Below are 15,381 nucleotides of genomic sequence, written 5' to 3'. Positions count from 1 at the left end.
GTGAAGCCTCAGGAGTGGTTTCTAATAACAGCACTGGGTAATGCCAATGCAGCACCGTAAAGGCATTAGGACATCAATGTTCATTATTTTCGAGTCCAAATTGCACTGTCAATGCTTTGTAACAGCACTACGCTTCTTCCCTGCAAATGCGGTCACCGTGATGGCAAACGTGCACCGTGCTCTACGGGCGCAAATAAAAGAGCGTCTATGAATGGATCAGCGGGCAAGTGTTTGTCACCGTGAAGCGCATTGGTATGAACCAGTATGCATCATGTATCATGTGGTACTTCCATTCCTAAAGCCAAAATGCGCCTCGAAAAGAGCGGCTGTGGTGAGCGCCTTGGTGGAAAAGCAAAGCCATGGTATAATGTTTCGTTGCACTCGCGGGATAAGAGCTTCATGTTCGCATATCCTTTTGTCTAGACAGCGTGCTCCAAGCTTTTGCAGCATTTATTACGCAAACAGTTTGACACATTGGTGTGTTGCTGACACTGCAGAATACACACGTTGGAAAAAGCAAGGCAAATTAAATTATTACATTCATAGTGGTGAGCAGGGAGTCTAATGAGCTTTCTCCCGCAGGGTCGGCTACTTCAAACCGAGATTCTGAGTTATTCAGAAGGATTTCGAGAACATTGGTGTTACTGATAAAATCGTACACGTCCGGTGTGACAATAAGTGAAAAGCACAACGGAGTCGGGATATTCCCTCCAACATGCCATTTCCACCTCTGGCGGCTGTGCGTTATCGTTCCCACATACGGAACAGGTGCTGAGAAAAGCATACACCTACAGCGCAGGAGCGCAGCGTCTTGTCGGCTGCGCGCGCGGCGCTCCGCCCTTACCTCGGTGACGCCAAAGAGAATTCCGGACGGCGCTGGTCGTTGGCATGGTCGCGATTGTGACCCACGGGTCTGCTGGACGGGCCAGCGCTAGCCGCAGCGGCTGGACCGGGCAAGCGAACTCCGCTACCGCTCTCTGGGTGCAGCCGTTGCTCTCCGGGTTCACGTCTGAGACAACGTGGCGCTGAGGCGGACGCTCAGCGACCCGGTCGGAATAACGCCGCGGCCGATGTGCTGTCAACCGAACGAACGTGGGGAGCAGCAGGTGGCGTCAGGGCGTGGCCAGGCGCGAAACTAAGTATTTTCTAATGTTTTGTTGTAAAATTCTCGCCGAGCATCCGTTAGTGGCCGTTCCCTTTCTTTGACGGAAGGCAAAGTATTCGTCTTGAAACCTTTTCTGCTCGTTGACACTGTTCCTGGCTGGCATAGTTACAGTTTGGTGCCTTCGTGGTGTTATTTGACCTTGAGTTTTGGGTGCATATACAGATCTTTGACCTGATCATTCTCCTTTGGCCTGACCATCGACGTGAGCTGTATCTTGTAAACGTATGAATTGTAATTCATCAATGAGATCCAGTGCGACTCCCATGTGTATGAGAGCCCCTAAGGGCTTCTCTTGATCTCTGACCGGATCTTAGGTGTGATGATTTATCCGGTTTCCGATGGCAGTGATGACCAAACCTCTTCTGGCATCGGCCCTGACCCTGAACATGACCTCCAGTCTGACACCTGGCTTCTGTTGTCGCCGTGGTCTTCATGGGGGCTTTGCGACGCACTCAGCTGCAGAGGCTACATGGCATCACTCCTTCTCGACCGGACGGGAAGGGCGGGCACCGCGTGGAGTCGAACCCTGTACCTCCGGCTTCCCTGGCCTTATTACTTTTTTATTACCTCGTATCACTTTGTACCTGTCCTTATGAACTGCGACTTCCGACCAGTCACCCGTAATTTGTAGCCTGGCCTGACCTCCGACACGTGGCCTGTGGCCTCCGGCTTCTGAACCCTAACAATTGGCCACTGACCATCGCTCTGAGACCAGTGTGGCGTATGATCTGGTACATCTTTCCTGTGACGTCTGACCTGAGGTTTCTGCCCGTTGGCATCTGACCTGAGATATCTGCTCTATGTCCTCTGACCACTCACGTCTGACCTCTGATCTCTGACCTTAGACATGTGCAGCATCTGACCTGGGATATCTATCCTGTGGTAACTGGCCTGATGTTTTAACGCTGTGGCCTCTGACCTGGTAATTCTGTCCTGCGATCTTTCTCCGGAGGCCTGTGTGACCTCATGTGACCTCTGACCACTGACCTGTGCCCGGCCCAGGTGTTCGCCACGTGCCGTTCTCCGTCGTCGGCCGCCCAGCTGGCGGAGGTGCTCAGCTCCCTGCAGCAGCCCCCAGCCACGCCGCTGGACGTCACCGACGAGGCGACCATCCAGCAGGCGTACAGCACGGTCCGCGCCGCCACCGGCCGCGTCGACCTACTCATTAACAACGCAGGTCGGTCGGCGCCGGCGGACGCGCCTCGGCGCTCACCACTGTGCGCGGCTGGCACGCTTTCGGGGCGCCACGAATGGTGTTGTCGTTGGTGCCTCCTGATCACCGTCACATCACTGGAGACAAGATATGGTCCAGGTTTAGCAGCCGGGCGCGCTCCTCCGCTGAACGCCGTCGACGGCGGCGCAGCCCATGGCGGTCCGGCCATTGGTGGTTCAACCTACGGCGGTTCAGCCGGTGGCGTACGGTTCAGCCGATGGCGGCCCAGCCGACTGCGGTTCAGCTGATGAAGGACGGCTTAGCCGATGGTGGCCCAGCCAATGGCGGCCAGCTCCATGACGAGCTTGAAAGGACCGCGGCAAACACACGAGTGCGCCTGCGCCTGCACACGCATAAGCACGCACGCACGCACGCACGCACGCACGCACGCACGCACGCACGCACGCACGCACGCACGCATGCATGCATGCACGCGCGCACGCAGACACGCGTTTGCTCTTTGGCGGAGGAGGCGGGGTGCGCGGCCGTGACCTGACCGTGTACCCGGTCCGGCAGGCATCGCCACCCGGGGGCATCCGGTCGAGCCGTGCCTGACGGCCGACGTGGCGGAAATGAACCGGCTGTTCGCCACCAACGTCTCGGGCGTGGTGCGCACCACGCAGGTGTTCCTGCCGCTGCTGCGGGCCAGCCCGCGGCCGCGCGTGATCAACATCTCGTCTGGCCTCGGCTCGCTCGCGTGAGGCATGACGCGCGCCGAAAGCCCCGGCTGCTGCCGGAGTGGGTGGAGGGGCGGTCGCCCGAAGGCTGGCGATGTGCGCGGGGGGCAATCTGAGACCGGCCGCGGCCGCGACTTTGCGTAGCACTTTTGGTTTATCGGCGGCTGCTAATGTATTAGATCGCCCAGTTGTATGCATGCATAGCGAATGGGAACAGCCGCAAGGGATCTCTATATACGGCACAGATGTGATCACACCGTGACTGGTGCACCTTTGTACCGCGATGACCCACTGGAACACCATGTTACACTTGTGCTCCGCTGTGACCTACTGTGACCTGCACATCTGTGCTCCGCTGTAACTGTGACCGGGGTGCTCCGCTGTAACTGTGACCGGGGTGCTCCGCTGTGACCACCATGACAGTACACCCGTGCTCCGCTGCGACCACTGTGACCGGTACATCCGTGCTCCGCTGTGATCACTGTGACCGGTACATCCGTGCTCCGCTGTGATCACTGTGACCGGTACACCCGTGCTCCGCTGCGACCACTGTGACCGGTACATCCGTGCTCTGCTGCGACCACTGTGACCGGTACATCCGTGCTCTGCTGCGACCACTGTGACTGGTACATCCGTGCTCCGCTGCGACCACTGTGACCAGTACATCCGTGCTCCGCTGTGACCACCATGACAGTACACCCGTGCTCCGCTGTGACCACCATGACAGTACACCCGTGCTCCGCTGCGACCACTGTGACCGGTACATCCGTGCTCCGCTGCGACCACTGTGACCAGTACATCCGTGCTCCGCTGCGACCACTGTGACCGGTACATCCGTGCTCCGCTGTGATCACTGTGACCAGTACACCCGTGCTCCGCTGCGACCACTGTGACCGGTATATCCGTGCTTCGCTGCGACCACTGTGACCGGTACACCCGTGCTCCGCTGCGACCACTGTGACCGGTACACCCGTGCTCCGCTGCGACCACTGTGACCTGTACATCCGTGCTCCGCTGCGACCACTGTGACCGGTACACCCGTGCTCCGCTGCGACCACTGTGACCGGTACACCCGTGCTCCGCTGCGACCACTGTGACCGGTACATCCGTGCTCCGCTGTGATCACTGTGACCGGTACACCCGTGCTCCGCTGCGACCACTGTGACCGGTACATCCGTGCTCCGCTGCGACCACTGTGACCGGTACATCCGTGCTCCGCTGCGACCACTGTGACCGGTACATCCGTGCTCCGCTGCGACCACTGTGATCGGTACATCCGTGCTCCGCTGTGATCACTGTGACCAGTATACCCGTTCTCCGCTGCGACCACTGTGACCGGTACATCCGTGCTCCGCTGCGACCACTGTGACCGGTACACCCGTGCTCCGCTGTGATCACTGACCAGTACACCCGTGCTCCGCTGCGACCACTGTGACCGGTACATCCGTGCTCCGCTGTGATCACTGTGACCAGTACACCCGTGCTCCGCTGCGACCACTGTGACCGGTACATCCGTGCTCCGCTGCGACCACTGTGACCGGTACATCCGGGCTCCGCTGTGATCATTGTGACCAGTACACCCGTGCTCCGCTGCGACCACTGTGACCGGTACATCCGTGCTCCGCTGTGATCACTGTGACCAGTACACCCGTGCTCGCTGTGACCCACTCGGGTACCACGCTACAGTTGTGCCTTCCGTTGCAGCCAGTGCAGCAAGCCGTCGCCCGGTATGCGCAACGGCCAGGTGATCTCGTACCGGGCGTCCAAGGCCGCCCTCAACATGGCCACAGTGTGAGTCAGTCGGCCGGAGGTGGACCCTGCTTTACCTTGCTGCTGTCAGATCAGGCGCTTCAGTACGTGCTCCATTGCTGGGCCAGCCACGCAACGCGGTCTGGACGTTTTGTTGTTCGGTTAATCGCCCTCACGTCTACTAGAAACCTGTTTCAAATGGCATCGGCGAGCTGGTGTCGGTGCTCCATTCTTGTTTTCTCGTGTACGCTTCCCAGTGATTAGGAGGTATTCACTATTTGACTGACCATGTTGAGTGCTACTTCTGACCTTCGCTTTCAATGTTTGCTCACCTCTGACCCGTATCTGACCCGACCTGCGGATATTGGGACTCATCAGGAGATGCCGGAGTGCAGTTCCTGCTGGTGTTGGCCTGACCCGGCCCGGCCCGTCCCCAGTGTGATGCGTCAGGAGATGCCGGAGTGCAGTCCCTGCTGGTGTTGGCCTGACCCGGCCCGGCCCGTCCCCAGTGTGATGTGTCAGGAGATGCCGGAGTGCAGTCCCTGCTGGTGTCGGCCTGACCCGGCCCGGCCCGTCCCCAGTGTGATGTGTCAGGAGATGCCGGAGTGCAGTCCCTGCTGGTGTTGGCCTGACCCGGCCCGGCCCGTCCCCAGTGTGATGTGTCAGGAGATGCCGGAGTGCAGTCCCTGCTGGCGTTGGCCTGACCCGGCCCGGCCCGTCCCCAGTGTGATGTGTCAGGAGATGCCGGAGGTGCAGTTCCTGCTGGTGCACCCAGGCTGGGTGGCCACCGATATGGGCTCGGCGGGAGGTCGGTCGCCGGACGTGTCGCCCGCGGAGAGCGCCGCCGGCATCGTCCGCGTCGCCGGCGACGACCAGCGGCACTCCGGCGAGTTCATCGACTGGAAGGGCCAAACCATACCGTGGTAGCGCTCTGGCCGCTGCCCGGCGCCGGCGGACCGTCCGGAAGGCACCGGTCCTCCTGTCCCAGCTGGGCACGCGGCGCCGGACCAGCCGCGACCGCCGAGTGAAAATGTCAGATGTGGATTCGACCGCGTGCTCTGTGCACATTTAGTGGGGTTAATTCTGTGGATACGCGTGATGCCCAAACAGCTGTGTGCTCTAAAAGGGTTGCTGGGGGCTGCGGGGATGCAGCTGGCAAATCTGGATTTGCGGGATCTTGCAGGCTGCAGCTTGCACTGGACCGCAAAACAAATAATGTGATACAAAAGTTGATCTTGCAATTGCTTGTGCTCTGGTAATATATGCATGGGTATTGGGCTACATTCGTCGTGACGACGCTTAACCCCATAATATTTACCGTTATTTTGGTGATTTAGTTATAATCTGATGACAGGGAGCACCGGCCGCCAGAGTCGTGTTGTAAAATGTGTTCGAGCTGTGCTTGGAACGTTTTGACTCGCCGCTGGTTAGAGATCGTTTGAGTGAATGCACTGGGATGCTAATAAGCGGAATTCTAAATGTTTTTTACGAGTAATGCGTTACTCACGTGCGTCCGTTGTTATTATTCTATGTGGCCGTGCGGTATGGTTATACGATGAACTCCACATGATGGTATGATCGTCTATCGGATCCGGGTGAGGCCTGGAGCCAGTGAATATCAGGTACGCAGCGTCTCGCCACTGTCATGATTCTGCCGTGAGTTCAGCGTTTGCACCTCCCTGTTTTGCGGAGCTCGCGCATGATGGCGTCGGCTAACTAAGAGTGTGAGCGCTTGCGGGAGGCCGGTGCGCGACAGGTGTGCATTTACACCGAGGCATGTCTGTAGACGCACGACACTGTCCGCACTAGTCTCGAAGGCCACCGTTCTGCCTGTCATCTGTCCAGGGCTTCAGTGCTGCTGTCTTTTCTTGTCTCAAATGCCGCGCAGTCCCCTTAAAGTGCGACACGCTTGGTTGTACTGCGGCGGCCGCACGAGTCGGCGCTGGTTGTACTGCGGCGGCCGCACGAGTCGGCGCTGGTTGTACTACGGCGGCCGTACGAGTCGGCGCTGGTTGTACTGCGGCGGCCGCACGAGTCGGCGCTGGTTGTACTGCGGCGGCCGCACGAGTCGGCGCTGGTTGTACTGCGGCGGCGACACGAGTCGGCGCTGGTTGTACTGCGGCGGCCGCACGAGTCGGCGCTGGTTGTACTGCGGCGGCGACACGAGTCAGCGCTGGTTGTACTGCGGCGGCGACACGAGTCAGCGCTGGTTGTACTGCGGCGGCCGCACGAGTCGGCGCTGGTTGTACTGCGGCGGCCATGCGAGTCGGCGCTGGTTGTACTGCGGCGGCGACACGAGTCAGCGCTGGTTGTACTGCGGCGGCGACACGAGTCAGCGCTGGTTGTACTGCGGCGGCGACACGAGTCAGCGCTGGTTGTACTGCGGCGGCGACACGAGTCAGCGCTGGTTGTACTGCGGCGGCCGCACGAGTCGGCGATAGTTGTACTGCGGCGGCCACGCGAGTCGGCGATAGTTGTACTGCGGCGGCCATTGTACTGCGGCGTTTGTGCACTCAGTGAGATTTTGTAGGCCGTTGCTAGATGCGGCAAATCAGGGACTTGCAGGAATACTTACGGAACTGAAATATATGTGCTCCGTATGGGTTTAGCCATGCTGTTTCATCTGTCATGTCATGTCATGTCATCTGCCTGGCGAGTTGTACCGTCAGGCACGACACAGTGCGGACCGTGCCAATGCGCGAAACGCACCAAAGCAACAAGACGAAAGTTCTTACGGACCATTGCGATGCCGTCCGCGATACTGCGCCCCGGCTGGGCTGTTGACCGTAGCTGGTTCAGCCGATTGGCCGACGGCAGCTGATGACGGCTGAAGGCGTCTGTTTCCGCCAAACCCGTCAGGTATCGAGAACGCGGGCGTGCTGGGCTGCTTGTATTTGCTGCCATGTCCCGAACACACCACAAAAAACGCGTCGCCAAAGCTGTCTAACCAGGATAGGACCATGCACTAGCCTGTCGCTTTCTGTGATTCCTCGAATATCGGAAAGTATGTTACGTTGAGATATTTACACTTCTGTCGTCCCGCAGAGTCTGATTGCGTGAAATCGGACGCCGAGACAGACTCAGATTCCACGTATTCCACTCAGTCACTCTGAGAGAAAAGGCAGGCTATTAGCAGACGTAATGTATTAAGTATTTTCTGTGAAGCATTACAATGAGATTCGTCCTCTGTGCAGAGTCCCAGCGTCCTATCTTGCAGCGACCTTCGGCCTCCGTCCAGCAGGCGCGTGCCCAAGGACGTGGCTCAGGCCATGTCAAACACAGTCCCTCTATCCACCATCCACCAGTACACACAGACAGACAGACACACACACTGAGATAGGCGCGGTGAGCCAGTGCGCAGGGCCCTAGGCCGGGCTCGTCCCAGACGGGCCACGAGTCCGCGGGGACGAGCCCGGCTTGGGCGCCGGTTCGGGCGCGCGCCGGCGGTCCGGCGGCGCACTTCTGCTGACGGCTGCCAGGGCGGCGCGCCGGTCGGTGTCGGAGATCGCTCCGATTCCTGGCGGGGAGGCCCCCGGAGGAGCCGCCACTGGGACCGGCCTCGCGCGGCAGAACGGGCGGGCGAACCTCGGCGGTTTGTCTATGCTATCGTTAGCAGCGTTAGTCGGACGAGTTTGTCGGTTATGGCCAGCGCGGTCGCCAGCGGCGCCTGCCGGCCAGTTTAGCGGCGTGTGGTGCGCGCGCTCACCTTCTCGCCGAGATCATTAGTATACGAGCGGGGCACAATCCACTTTATGCCACGGGAAGGGCGCGTGGCCCGGCGCGGGCCTCTGACGTCTGGTGGCGGTCTGGCGGCCGGCCGGCGCGCCCTCTCGCAGCCTGACACGGTCTCTTTTGCGCGCGTTATCACAGTATTAGAAGTCGGCCCTGGCGGCCGCACGGTCCCTCGGGCGCCGTCTGGCACGTACGCGTGCTGGGACGCCGCCGCCCGTCCGGCCTACGCGACAAGCACCGGGTTAGATTGCGATTAGTATGCGGCTATCGTGCCGCGGCGTTATGGTGGCGGGTTCGTCTGCCCGACCCACCGACTCCACCGGCCTTCTACCGGCTCATCTGAAAACACCACCAGCGTCACCGCATACTCGACCGACGCCACCGTCATCTACCAGTCGCGCCGACGCTCTGCCGGCTATCCGCCCCTCCGCAAGCTCTTCTTCTTCTCCGCCGGCGCTCCACCGCCTCTCGTTCCACTCTACCAACTCCGGCAGCCGTCGCCCACGTCCGCCAGCATTCTACCGGCGCTGCCAGTCGACGTCCGTCTCGGCCATCGAGTAGACCTCCTCGCGGTCGCCGATCGTGGACGGCGCGCCGCGCGCGCTCACCTCCTGGTGGCTCTCGAAGTAGTGGCGCTGCGTGCCGGCCGTGCCCGGCATGTCAGGCCCGTCGCTCGGGTAGGCGCCCCAGGTCTCGGTGAACTCGGTCGTGCTGCGCACCACGCCGCGGCCGTCGGTCGGCAGCGGCGGCTCGTCGGGCAGCGAGGGCCGCAGACCCGGCGAGTCGGACCAGTCGTCCGGATGGTACCGGTGGAACGACACCATCTCCTCAGTCATCGAGCGCACGTCACCGCCGTAGCTCGACCTGTCGGCAGGCGCCCGGCAGTTACTTGGGAGTGGATCAGGTCTCAGGGCGTGACAACCGTGCACGCCAAGTAAAACACTCCTAACAGAGCGCGTGACGCCTGAAGACAGCGTCCAGCAACTCCAGGTGGCGTCACGGTCGTAGGTGGTGTAAATGGCAGTTGATATGGATACAATGTCATGAAGCATTTATGTCAGTTAAAGTTTTTGCCTTACCGAATACGACGAAAGCCAACTCCAGCTGACGTAGAAAGCACTGTCCAGTGAATCGGCAATTTTTTCCGTCCGTGACCCGCCAGCTGGCGCTACTGACCTGGTGGTCACCTCGAATCGGCTGTTACTGACCTGGTGGTGACCTGGGAGCGGGTACTGCCCGGCCCGGAGCGCGGCGGCCGCGTCGGTCGGCCGTCCGTCTCGTACTCGTACACAGGCGGCAGCTGCTGCAGCTGGTCAGGCCGCTTGCGGTACCTGCAGACATCACCGAGGGTCATACCTTTCCTTCTGATCAGCTGCTGTATACACTGCGGGAAAGCAGGCTGAAGCTGCCGCATGGTAGGATTAGGGCGAGGGGCATCTCGATAATGCCGCTGGGAAAGGGGCCTCCAACCAGCGCCTGCCACTGACAAGGTCCCAAAGTGACAGCGGTGTCTTCGTCTGACGCTTTCCGTCCCTGCAACGCGACTTTTTATATCTTATCCTTGCAAACTCTTTGCGAAATGAAACTATCTCTTGAGGTAACCTCAAGTGTGAACATGGTTGTGCAGGGCCAAAGCTTGGGTTCAAGTAATCAGCAATATTCGCTGTCGCCCCACCCCCTCGTCCATTTGAAACTCGCCAAACGTCGCTCCTGCGCCCCTGGCCGGCGTCTACGCCTCTGCCGGGCCTCTGCACCCCTGGCGGGCCTTTCCTGGCTCACCGGTGGATGCGCGGCTCCGGCGGCGGCTCAGGGATGTCCGAGAAGTCGGTGATCTCGGATGGCGCGCGCGTCGTCTCGGAGAACTCGGACGGCGTGACCTCGAGCGGCGGCGGCGCCAGCACGCGGATGATGACGTCCCACTTCTGTGGCGAGAGCACGCGCGCGAACCGCGTGTCCTGCCTGATGCGCTCGAAGTCCTGGTAGACGCGGGCCTCGGTGAGCAGCGTGCGGAACGTCTCCTCGCGGGTGATCAGCTGCCGCAGCGTTTCGCGGTCGTCGTCGGTCAGCACGCTCAGGCGGTCATCGAACTCCTGCGGCGCCTCCAGCACGCGGATCAGCACGTCCATGGAGGGCGGGTTGCGCCGCGGCGGCGTGATCTCGCGCCGCAGGGGTCGGATGGGCTCCTCGGGCCGCTCCTCCAATGGGCGCGGCAGCTGCGGCGGCGGCGGCGGTGGCGGCGGCGCCACCAGCGTGCTGCGCTCCGCCGAACGCGTCACGTCCCGCCCGGTACGCGTACTGGTGAGGAACGTCTCGTCCGTGGCCGAGAACAGGTTGCGCTCCGTCTCGAAGGCGGTGTGTGCCGTGTGCAGTCCGGGCAGTGGCGGCACCTCGGTGCCGATCGACGAGTCGTCCCAGTGCGAGGAGGCTGTGTCGGGGAAGTCACGCTCGGCTGGCGGGTACTGGCGGATCTCCACGTCCCAGTCGGGCGGCGGCGCCTGCTGCTGGCGCTCGTAGTACTCCTTGACAGCCCGGCGCCGGCGCTCGATGTCCTCGTACACCTGTGGCGGGGACGCCGAGGAGGAGTTACAGGAGGGAGCAGATAAATCTGGAGACGGCAAGGGCGCCGAGGAGTTACGAGAGGGATTCGGACAACTCTGGAGATGACCGGGTCGCCGAGTGAGTGGGTAACTCAACAACGAAGCAGGGACGGCGGGGCGCCAAGGAGGAGTAACAGGAAGAAGTAAACAGCTCGGAAAACGCTATGCACGCATGACATGGAGTAGCAGCGGCAACTCATTTTCCTTTGCCAAATACTTGTCATATTCGACACTGAGCCGACCCCTGTCATTTCCTGCATCTGTCAGTGGTCAGAGTCGGAGCGCGTCCATGCTCACCTTAGTCTCGGTGATGGTCGAGAGGATCCTGTCGTCCACGGTCTGAGTGGTGAGAGTGGGCTTGTGTGGCGGCGGCGGCGGCGGCGGCAGCGGGGCCGTCAGTACTTCAGTCGTGTCCAGCACATCCTGCGAGGCCACTGTGTCGGGCTCGGACGGCTCTGGCGGCGGCGCCGGCGGCTGGTGCACGCGGAACTCGCTGCTGAACACCGGCTGCGGCGGCTCGGCGCGCGGCGGCGCGTGCAGCTCCGCCTGGTGGTGGATGACGGCGTGCGCCGGAGGTTCCGGAGACTGACTGACGCGCCGCTCGCTAGATGTCAGCATGGTCGTCAGCTGCTGTTCAGCGGCGTGCAGGGCTTCGGCGTCTGAAGAGGGGAAGCGGAGGGGGGGGGGGGGGGAGTCGTCAGCTGCCAGCCCTCGGGGCAGCGGCGCAACCGAAAAATTATGTTCTAGATCTCCGCAGAGCAGCGACGAGAGCATGCTGGCACCCTGCATCGTCTTTTAGTACCGAAAGGCAAACAGTACACACAACACCTGAAGCACCGCCCATCCCGGCCATCTGCGGCCTCGTCCCCGCACATACCAGGTCGTCGGGCCGCCAGATTGGGCTGCCGGTGGATGTCCACCTCCTCGCGCACCATCTTGTCCGTGTGGGTGGTGTTGAGGAGCTCCTCGGTCATCAGGTAAGCGCGGTTGGGCACGCCGCCCCCCACCAGTGGCATGGGCACGGGGGGCGGCCCCTCCAGCGGCGGCATGGCCCTCTGGATCATGTCGATCCCGACCTCCGAGTGGGCCGTGCTCGGAGACTCAGACGGGTAGTCGGATGGCAGCGTCTCGGAGCTCGTCACCTGCCGGCGGCGGCAGCCGGTTCACAGCGGACGGCAACGAGGTCACAGAGGTCAACGGGGTCACTGTGACGTCGAAGAGGTCAGTCAGCCAGGTAAGGAGGAATGTGGGGAAGAACATTTTTCACATGGTACCGACAGTGCACCCACTTCCTTTCAGAGTGTCAGCCATCACCAAAGCGCTGGACCAAGGCTAAGAGCGCTACCCGGATCAGTTGTTCCAAAGTAGTGAGCACTTGATTCTCACAGAGATTACACAGAGAAGTATGCTTACTGGCGAAGATGCAAACAGCGTATGGATATAAACCATGACTTTCCTTACTGCAAACACGCATGAGACAGAGGCCCTACCGGTCCGTGGTCCCGCCTCGGCAGTGGCGCCGTCTCACGGGCGGCGTCATCACGCGTGAGACGGCGGAACTCACGTCGTCGACTAGCGGGATGGCGTGCGCGCGCGGGATCTTGAGTCCGTCGAAGATGGGCACCGAGCCGGAGTACTCTGACGGAGGCGCGCTCTCCAGCGGCACCTTCTTGATCAGGCTGATCCGCCGCTTCTTGACGCAGGCGTAGCCGAAGCCGAGGCCGAGCAGCAGCAGCGCCAGGAAGAGGATGGCGCAGATGATCATGATGATGTCGGCCTCACCGAGCCGCTTCAGGGGCGTGATGGGCGCCGCCGGCGGGTCGGCGATGAGGGGCAGCCCGGCCACGGGCGGGGCGGCGATCGGCGGTGGGTAGCGGCACACGATCGTCACCACCTCGTCCCCCTCCCACTCCAGGTGCGGGTGGAAGCGCATGATGATGTTGTTGGTGAAGACTCGGGCTGGACCCTGAAGCACAACAGGCAGTGTCGAGGGTTACTGGGCCCTGCAGTGCACAACGACACGTCATGGCGCACGCGGTTTTGTTGCGACATTGTTGGAACTGTTGTTCTCGTTCAATGCTCTCTTATGCCAAATGCACGCAAATTATAGACTTGATTGCTCCCTTTAACGTAGCTCGAATATCAAGGCATCGTATTATGAAAAAACATAACAGCAAACGCACGTACACGGTCACATACGATGGTGCAGTGTATGTGTGCTGCAGCATAGCGGAAGCAATTGCCAGGATTCATGCATCGGCCGAGGCACATCAGCCATGGCGGCATCGCTCGGGCGCTAGGGCCCGGCCAGCAGCGGCTTACACTGGGGCGTGAGGGCTCGGCCAGCAGCGGCTTACACTGGGGCGTGAGGGCTCGGCCAGCAGCGGCTTACACTGGGGCGTGAGGGTCCGGCCAGCAGCGGCTTACACTGGGGCGTCAGGGCTCGGCCAGCAGCGGCTTGCACTGGGGCGTGAGGGCCCGGCCAGCAGCGGCTTACACTGGGGCGTGAGGGCCCGGCCAGCAGCGGCTTACACTGGGGCGTGAGGGTCCAGCCGGCAGCGGCTTAGACTGGGGCATGAAGGCCCGCACAGCAGCGACTTACACCGGGGCGTCAGGGCTCGGCCAGCAGCGGCTTTCACTGGGGCGTGAGGGCCCGGCCAGCAGCGGCTTACACCGGGGCGTGAAGACCCGTCCAGCAGCGGCTTACACTGGGGCGTGAGGGCTCGGCCGGCAGCGGCTTACACTGGGGCGTCAGGGCTCGGCCAGCAGCGGCTTACACTGGAGCGTGAGGGATCGGCCAGCAGCGGCTTACACCGGGGCGCCAGGGCTCGGCCAGCAGCGGTTTACACTGGGACGTCAGGGCTCGGCCAGCAGCGGTTTACACTGGGGCGTGAGGGCTCGGTCAGCAGCGGCTTACAACGGGGCGTGAGGGCCCGCCTGGCAACGGCTCACCTGTTTTGTGCCGCAGCCCCGCAGCGGCAGCTCCACATGGTAGCTGGTCTTGCCGTTGCCGTGCCAGGTGCAGGGGGATGTGCGGTCAAAGTTGGCGTAGATGATGCCGTTGAAGGGCTGTTTGAAGTTGACGTCGATCTGCATGTTGCCGTCGGCACAGTTAAGGTTGGCGCTGCTGCGGTTCAGGTAGATGATGTCGCCTAGCTCGTCCAGCTCCACAACCTTGCCGTTGAGCCTGCCGGACACGTTAGAGGGAGCTTCAGGTGAAGGACATGTGAGGAAAGTCAGAACAAATTGCTGATTAACGCAGTCCAGTAAAGTTGGCCTGATACGCTACATGCGTGGCATCAAAAGTACCCTCCAAGGTCCAACGTCTAAGTGCGTTTCTCTGACGAGTTATTGCATTTAATCGCTAAAAGGCTTTTAATCCAGAAAATAATATGCATTCAGATAACGCATTGAAAAGCTGGCAGGGCCGTACACAGGTAGCTCAAAATTCAAATATAATCGACCTTAATGATGATCCAAAAATAATCAGCCTCCATGCTTGAGTCATCAACAATAGTGCCATGTCCAGCTGCTGGGTCATACGGAGCACAATGGTAACGAAGGAAGCCCTTAACATATGAAGCACGCAGTAAAGCTTTTCTAAGCCTATTACTTACAGGGCAGTCTCCGGAAGAGGAGGTTTACCCTCCTGGCCGATGTAATTAGGACCGAGCTCCTCGGTCTGGCCTGACACCTGGTGGCAGAGCAGCGCAGCTGCAGCTGCCAGCAGGCGGACAGATGGCGCCATCTGGAGCAAAAGGTGCACTTGCTGAGTTGTCCCGAGTCAGAGTTCAATGGAATGATAAGTGACGCAACTGACCTTAGACTGCGGCGTCGTGAAAGTTCGCCGAGTGCATGGCGTGCGTGGTGTACAGCCAGTCACCAATAAGGACTGGGCATTACAACAGGCGCCAGGTATGATCAGTCCCAGGGTCCAATGACCTATCATCGGTACACCAAACACACCTGCTAACTCCGACAAGCAAGATTCGAAAATTTAGACCCAAGTAAGGGAACTCGGTGCCGTAATCCGTTCATCTTAAAAATGGATGATTAGCATGGGCTTAAGTAAATTTTATTCATTGGTTTTTGGGTCTGGTGGATAGTTGTCACGGCCTGCCGTGACGATGACGTCATGCCATGACGTCAAGACATCATAAGAATATACAGCAGTTGTTGTACGACCCAGGCCTTCTTCAGCCAACCGCTGTGCATTGCATAAGCCAGTGTGTCAGTTTCCAGTCTTTC

At 60.5% G+C, this 15,381-nt stretch overlaps 2 protein-coding genes across 2 annotated transcripts in view; one reads left to right on the top strand and one right to left on the bottom strand.

Moving 5' to 3' along the window:
• LOC119095378 (C-factor) overlaps nt 1-6,703 on the top strand; it is an 11,530-nt gene extending 4,827 nt beyond the window's left edge. The window contains exons 3-6 of the mRNA XM_037218222.1: nt 2,168-2,342; nt 2,895-3,075; nt 4,760-4,846; nt 5,530-6,703. Of these exons, the coding sequence (XP_037074117.1) occupies nt 2,168-2,342; nt 2,895-3,075; nt 4,760-4,846; nt 5,530-5,731 (645 nt within the window). The 3' untranslated portion in view covers nt 5,732-6,703. The remainder of the gene's footprint in view (nt 1-2,167; nt 2,343-2,894; nt 3,076-4,759; nt 4,847-5,529) is intronic.
• A 1,228-nt stretch (nt 6,704-7,931) lies between these two features.
• pot (zona pellucida domain protein papillote) lies at nt 7,932-14,881 on the bottom strand (the record flags this gene model as incomplete). Its single annotated transcript, XM_037217835.1, is given in 8 exon segments — nt 7,932-9,400; nt 9,745-9,867; nt 10,316-11,094; nt 11,431-11,792; nt 12,011-12,275; nt 12,698-13,099; nt 14,086-14,320; nt 14,751-14,881. Coding segments are annotated over 8 exon segments (2,643 nt in total). The 3' UTR covers nt 7,932-9,054.
• Between the last annotated feature and the right edge of the window lie 500 nt (nt 14,882-15,381).

The sequence above is a fragment of the Pollicipes pollicipes genome, unplaced genomic scaffold (genome assembly GCF_011947565.3).
Source record: "Pollicipes pollicipes isolate AB1234 unplaced genomic scaffold, Ppol_2.1 Scaffold_4219;HRSCAF=4965_pilon_pilon_pilon, whole genome shotgun sequence".
NCBI lineage: Eukaryota > Metazoa > Arthropoda > Thecostraca > Pollicipedomorpha > Pollicipedidae > Pollicipes > Pollicipes pollicipes.
The sequence above is the reverse complement of the archived record's forward strand: the minus strand, read 5'-3'. Positions and strand labels throughout refer to the sequence as shown.